The following is a 7,582-nucleotide window of genomic DNA, read 5'->3' as shown; positions in this document are numbered from 1 at the left end:
TACAAAACTTCACGTATACAAGGGTATGGTGAAGGATTGTCATAAATTTGGCGCCAGAGTAAATTTACAGGTAGAAGATCTGTCACAATTGCTTTGCAAGTCTGTACAGAATCTAAGCATAAAAGCAGATATTTGCAAAAGATGATAGCCGTCATCCAAAATGGACTTTCAAAACAATATAAATCACAAACCACCAAAGAACACACGGAGTGTAACAAAGACGAAATTAGGGGAGATTCATGCAAGGGGAAATAGGCATCAGTTTTAAAGGAGAGAAAGACGCGAGGGATATTAGGCCTGTACCATGCTCGTTCATGAGTTGTCGATGATCAAAGTACGTGTCTCACTTTGCGCGTTGAATGTAATCTGATTCAACACGATGAACGTAAGGACCTTACACACAATTCCGCGTCGGTTCACACCTAAGACTTTAAAAGTGGAAGTTTTAGCTTCCTCGCTTGGCTTGCAGTATTGAGGCGATTGGTTGACCGGTATCAGTATAATGGCCCGGGTGGGGTGACGTTTGCCTTGGATAAGTCGTCTCAGTGAAGGAGAACTAGATAAAAGAGTGGTGGAAATCTGTTCTGCAACAAAAAATTGTCACATGCACTCTAAGAACTCCTCCGTTCTCACATGACTAAAAAATTGTTAAGTAGAGCGTTTAAACCCAGGCACCCAATAAACGTAGAATGAAAGTGTTTTTTCAATAATAGTCTCTGACGTGGAACGAAATTGTCACGCAACACACGTGATCTAACAAATGCTATATAAGGCGAGATGCAAACGTGGCATATGAAGGACCCTTCAGTATATGACTACAACACTGATGCGTTTGATAAAAGACAAGTCATTATAATCAGAATATTTCATTAATAAGGTAACTTTATTAAATTTATTTATTTACTCCATTACTGGTAATAATCAGATAGAACGCTTTGCTGATGATGCCGATGTACTTGTAGGAACAAGCTGGGAACAGCGTTCCGTTTCTAAAGAGTGAGAATCATGGCGAACGGAACTCTATTAGCAACTGTGCTGCATCATTTATCTCTTTTGAGTCATTTACATGAGAATTCCGTTTCTTTCATCATCTGACTTAAATGTTTGTCCAGACGTGTTTTTTGTGTAGTACCTGGGTGTTGAATATCATATTTGCATTACACATAATGGCAATCTATTCCGATTATTGATTTGGAAGCAAATCCATGCATATGGTTACCAGTAACCAGCTGCTGTTATCATCGCGTTGTTTAGTTTGCCAAGTGTCCTAAAGCTATGGCCCACTATTTCTGCGGAGCAGGGGGGTTGCATCTGCGGATGACAATCTCCAACAGCAGGGAGACAAACCCCACGGCAGTGATAGCGCAGTAAACGATAAACAGTCCGCCCAGGCTGTCCAGACGTAGGCTCGTGGCCGACCCCGTCCGAGCATTCTGCTCGCCGGAGCAGTTATACACCTTGGGCCACCACCTCTGCTGCCAGTTGTCCACCAAACCTCCCTCCAACATCTTCATTATACTGGAAACATGCAATAGAAATCATGGAAGACTCTAAAAGAATGACAGATATTTTATTTGAATTGTGGACGGAAGGCTGTGGGATTCCTAAATCCTTAGGTTTCATTTATCATGTCGATCAACCCACCAGGAGAGAAGTCGGACATGTCTATACATTGTCTTGTTCTAGGATTAGTCTATGTAGTAAGCAATTTTTGGCTTGGTTTTATTAATATTATTTAAAAGATTTGGTAAGTTGTTTTATCATTTCTTCATTCACAAGTCCATATACGACATTTTCCTGAAAAAGTTTTCACCCAGGTGGAAAATGGCTGAAAATGGAAGATGAAATCATTTTGAATACAGATAAAATTTACGGGACACTCTATAGGGAGTTCGTGTGGAATTCCATGATTTGCCTCATCCACGCCTTTCTCCGTCATGCTGAAGTTCTTACATGCCGTAGTTGATCATTATTCTGCCCACGGAAACTAAAACGAGGCTACTTGCATCACGTGAGTTTCCACCCATGTGAAAACCAAGTGGAAACCTAAGAAAAAGTTACAAAAGTTAAGAATAAAGGAAGATGTCGTATATGGCCCAAAGTACAGAAGTCATCTTAACACAATGCACATATTAATCGAATGGCTTACTTATAACTGGCCACTTCCCGGTAGGGCGCATTTTCCGGGATAACCAGACCAAATGTTCCCGAATTGAACGTTTCCTTGGACACGGCATACGTGCCACAGCTCTTGGCTGCCGTGTGGTCGAGTATGGACTTCATGCCTATATATGCATATTTCCCTGTCTTTACGTACTCCAGGGCCTCATCGATTCCACTTACAGAAGGAGATTGCTGGATCTTCTCCCATACACGTTTGTACAGATCGTTGTTTGATTTCTGAGGAAGGCAAACATATATTCATTTATTTATTTGATTGCTGTTTTACGCCGTACACAAAAATTTTCCACTTATACGACGGCGTATGATTATGATGGTTGCAAAGGAAAAAGCTCAGGAAATTATACTGATATCACCGTTTATAAAAACCAAGGCGAAACACCAATCAAATTAATAAAATAAATATAAAAAACTCTAAGATCTTAGATGCTTAAATTTGTATACGATATACATTATTATACGTGTATAATTTTTTTTTTCGTACAAAGCACGATATTTTAAGATGTTATTTAAAATGTATCTATTTATGATAAAATAGTCATAGCCCTTATAAATCTTTGTATGGCAAATCACAATTTTTGTATGGGAAAACCGTGATGCTTTTGGTTCATGTGTACTGATGTTACCAGACAAGGGCTACCTTGAACACGGTTATGATATTGCCGCCATCTTCGAGGAGGATACCTATTTCACGCTCAGCCAGCAGCTCATCCAGATTGTTGATGTTGGAGGAGACGTCGACGACGGTGAGGAAGGCTGCCAGATTTGCCGTGTACGTCGACACAATCAGGATGGTAAACAGCCACCAGAAGCCCAGTATACAGCGGGAAGAGATGCCGGACGGGTGGAAGGACGGACCTGACAGAGAGACAGAACTCGACCTTACCAATAGAACAACGCAGATTTTATCTTATCTTTTATCCAAACAAAAATCAAAATTACGGGTATTCAGTCTGTTGGTCCTTTTCATTTAAGCTGGGAGGATGAATTCTGAATTGGAAATGTTCTCACGGATTATCTCTCTCTCCATGGACCTTGAACCGATTAAAACGGTGACATATCGATTATAATAAGTGCTGCAGTTCTTCACAGTTCTTTCCACGAATGTTTCGTGTGCTTGCACATCTTTCTGCATTTGCCCACAAGAGACATTTTTTTATCTATTAATTTGTTTGATGGGTGTTTAACGCACTTTTATATGACGGATGTCAGCTATATTAATGGTCTGTACACCTGTTTCCTATAACAAAGATGTAGATGTAGTTAATAGTATTAGGATATGGACCTTGTTTAATAACAGATCTGTAAGCCTTAGATGTAGATATATATTACTGGACTAAAAACATTGTACAATAACCGAGTTGCATGTGTTCTTATGTTTTATAGGATTAAGAACCTTGTTCAATGACGGATCTGTAGGTCCTAGATGTAGATATGTATTACTAAGAACATTATACACTAACGAAGTTGCAAATGTAGTTATGTCTTATTGGATTAAGAACCTTGTTCAATAACGGAGCTGTAGATAATCCAGAAGTTCTCCTTTAGGCTCGCCTCCTTCTTGCTGACGTTTGTGCTGTCTCTGCGCCACTCTGTGTAGGGAGAGTAGTAGCTAGAGAGGAAGCTGACAAGCGCCACCACCACCATGGCTGCAGCTATCGACACCCACACGTGGGTCGTGAACGGCTTCATCATCTGGAACAGCTTGCCGGTTTCGCTCTGAGACTTCAGGGTCAGGATGCCGAAGCTGTCCTCCCAGAACGGCGTGGTGAAATCCACGTCCGCTTCCCGTGTCGACGTGATGGCGAACGGGCCGACAGCCATAGCAATGTCCTGTAACACGAAACACGTACAGTTTTACCTTTTCAAAGTCAAACTAGACTTACAAGTCTTGAATAAGACAACTCAAGCGCTTCCAACTCTAATGTTTCTTTTTTATTTATAAGAAGCGTCAGATGAGGGTTACAAGGTGGCGTTAGCAATCAGATACAGTCAACATACTATCCTCAGACTAACACAGCGTAAAGCGTGCGCCAGAAATCTAGCGTCCATGTAGTCTACAAATCCCATACAAACTCACACTGAGAACGAGTTTTGTGTTAATTTCTTGTGTTTTTGGCGTATGAAACACTCACAGCATTCCATTGTTATCAAATTGGTTTTCATTTGGCTAAATCTGCTAGATTTACCCCTTTGATAACGTTTCCAATCATTCCATTCCAGGAGCCGTCTTCTTGCTGAACTCCATAGCGCGCGTCTTCAGGCTCCAGCACCGTGTACCTAAATAGTCACAGAAAACAATGGTGTTCAATGAACGACAAATCTGACATGCCTTACCGTAGTTAGATACTGGTAATGTATTACCCAGTTATCTCTTTTAGTATCGGCCAGATCTTTCACGTTCGTCTTGACCAGGATCAGACAGTGCCATTTCGCTAAAAAAGGGGTGCGAGTTGTTTTGTCAGCACGCCTAATTTCTTCAAACTCAGACCACATCGATATTTTACAGAAAAAGGGAAAAAATTAATTTACATCTTGGTTACCACGTTAAGTTCAAATCTTGATGATTACTGTTTAAATACTTTTAATGTGTGTCACCCATCAAGAGAAGGCTTCAAAGGACAAATAATTGGGGAATCTATTTGAGACCTGTTCCATTGGCAAGGACTGCAAAAACCAAACAACATGACCAAACACATACATATTACCAAACAGGAGAGAGAGGCTGTTTTCTGTTTTCTTTTAATTTCAAAATTAAAATCATTGAATTCTTATGTTAATTGTTCTCTGGTCACAGAATTTGTCAAAGGCTCTTCTTGTTTTCATACAGCAGGCTCTTATAAATATTTTGGCGAAGAGTCGCACTATGAGACATTACTTGATGAAAGACAAGAGAGATCATTAATAAATGCTATTTTATGAGCAATCACAGACGCACGTACGGCCGTAGGTTTATTTTTCAGATTACGCTAAAAGACATAACTGTTCGATTTTGTGTGTGTGCTTTCCTTTTTGATCTTTTCCGCGACATTTAGCGTACGGATAAGGCCACGAGATATAGGATATGGGATTTATGTGCCTGTGTATGTTGTTACATTTGATGTTCCCATATATGAATGTGTCAAATATCAATGTGTCAATGGGCAATGGTCAACAGAAAACGATTTGGAATGGGTAAATATCAAAAGTATTCATTATGATGCCTGAGAATGGGGCAAATCATCTGAAAATGGAATAATAAATGTTTGCTGTCGCCGTTCGTCGATACAACAGACTCAGATCAGATTCAAGCAAGGCAGTACATCTATGTGACTTGTATAACGTTATTGCCACAAGTTTCCAGGTATCAGGGAACATTTCAGAAAACATTCTGTGGCATGATTTATGCTTGCCTGGTATATAGCATCCGTAAAACAGCAATCAAATAAATAAAAATGTAACAACAATACGTGGCAACCTGGAAACACGAGGATGCGCGTTGTAAAAGTGCGGCACAGTCTTAAAGAGATTAAAAAAATCTCTGAATACGAGTACATACATGTAGCAAAACAACGGTGATAAAACACCATGCACCTGAAACATACCGAAACTGTAAACGTTCCGACAGCTCGTCGAGAATATCAAACGCGAACCCTGTGAAGATGGACTGGTTGCCCTCAGTATGCTTGATGACAAACGGGTCTTCCTTCAACATAGACAGTTAAATAGTATTGTACGGGTTAAGGTAATTTACATTTTCGGCAGTAGATAAACAAAAATACTCTACATAAGTAAATTTCCACGTTTTCCTAAAATAATTATAAAGGTTCAGCTAAAGAAGTAAAAAACAGTGAATAGCTGGACAACGGTGCTAGCCTCAGTATGGTTTGAGTATGGTATGGTTTGGTAAATCTCAGCATGTTTGGAAAAATAGTCATGTCCATGATGGTATCGCCAGATAATTAAAGACCCTAAACAGTCTCAAAACTGTTGAGAATTAAAACATGGAAATGAAAAAAAAATATTGTGCACATTATGGAAAAAAACCCAAGTTAACACAAAAGTACTTGCAGTGTATAACGCATGTGTCATCTGGCGGATGGAATCTAGAGTGACAATGTGGGATAGATTAAACCTCCTTGACGTCTACATTATTTTGTTTGGTTGCTATGGTAGCCAAGTACATTAATAACTGTACCTCTCGAGCTGTGACGGTAATCATCCTATTGCCAAATGATTGAAACTTATTGGCAAAGAGTTTCCCCCCTGGAAGTTGGAGGCCGTTGTCATTTCTCCAGGTGCCAAGCCAGCCGATTGTGTCGCTGTCCGAGTCGTACTGTATACCATACAGTCCATACTCCACGGCCTGGGGAAAACCTGAGTGATCAAAGCCTCTGATCTTGGTAAAACCAGCCAAAGTTGTCTAAAGGGAAGGATGATAGCGGAGACATAAATTTATTATGGTGGTTTTCCTAGAGAAGGTTGACTAAAATTAATACAAAACGAATTGCTGTATCTTGAGGACAAACTTATTCGGAAACCAGTCCTCTGGGTTTATATAGAAACAAATTTAACTTCCTAGTTAACGTGCTGTCAAAAACATATCCTCACCGCGCGTAACTCGGCCATCAACTTTGGTCCCCAAGGCAGGGAAGGTGTATTCTTAGAGAAACACTGAACATCCGGCTGGCTATCTTGGCTGCTCCGAATCTCGTCAAAAGAGGCTGCTTGATAATATAAGATGGCGTCGGCAAGCGTCTGTTGGAATATCTGCAATCCGGTAGAATACTCAAGGTTATTCCATCAGACCTCATACATGAGCTCGGCAGGGCTAATATTTTATGAAGATTATAATGTCAAATTTTGTGTCATTTGAGACTGTTTCAAGGTCAGATGGTCAAAGATATTAGAAATGATGAATAATTCATGTAATAAAGAATTAAGGCGGAAGTTAAAGATAAAACTTATAAGCGCCTAATTGAATCTTCTCCAACAGGCCTTGTATTTAACTGATAAGTCAACAGAATGTGTTTTTACTAAAATGAGATAGATTTATGATCTTAACACGCTCCTTGTGGCGAGATTTATTTTTTGAATCATGGCAAGACAATGTTGCACTTCTTACCGCTCACCGTGAATTCTCGACACCGCTGTGACTGAATGTCTGGTTTACAGATGGTCGTCTTTGATCTGTTTCTTCTCACGAGAAGTGTATTACTGGACGGTATGGAACGGAAGACTTGGTTGGCAGTCTCCAGGCTGATGTCATCAATGAACACCACCCAGCTATACTCGGACGTCGTCATTTGTAAAGCCTTTGCCTGCGAGAAGATAAATAAAAATACAGCATTCAAGCAACACCAACACATGCATGTAGCAGTACATGCAGGATGAGTAGACCATACTCCAAATAATTTGTATT

The 7,582-nt window shown here is 40.1% G+C and overlaps 1 protein-coding gene across 1 annotated transcript; it reads right to left on the bottom strand.

The window, feature by feature from the left end:
- Window positions 1–908: 908 nt before the first annotated feature.
- On the bottom strand, window positions 909–7,347 carry LOC135461928 (glutamate receptor U1-like). Its single transcript, XM_064739216.1, has 9 exons — window positions 7,293–7,347; window positions 6,772–6,930; window positions 6,359–6,583; window positions 5,766–5,866; window positions 4,371–4,461; window positions 3,684–4,014; window positions 2,822–3,039; window positions 2,150–2,400; window positions 909–1,518 (listed from the first exon to the last, which is right to left on the bottom strand). Exons 2-9 carry the CDS (start codon window positions 6,787–6,789, stop codon window positions 1,284–1,286), a joined length of 1,470 nt encoding a protein of 489 aa, XP_064595286.1. The 5' UTR covers window positions 6,790–6,930; window positions 7,293–7,347; the 3' UTR covers window positions 909–1,283.
- Window positions 7,348–7,582: the final 235 nt, after the last annotated feature.

Source organism: Liolophura sinensis, chromosome 1, assembly GCF_032854445.1.
Source record: "Liolophura sinensis isolate JHLJ2023 chromosome 1, CUHK_Ljap_v2, whole genome shotgun sequence".
Lineage (NCBI taxonomy): Eukaryota > Metazoa > Mollusca > Polyplacophora > Chitonida > Chitonidae > Liolophura > Liolophura sinensis.
This window is presented reverse-complemented; position numbering and strand designations above follow the sequence as displayed.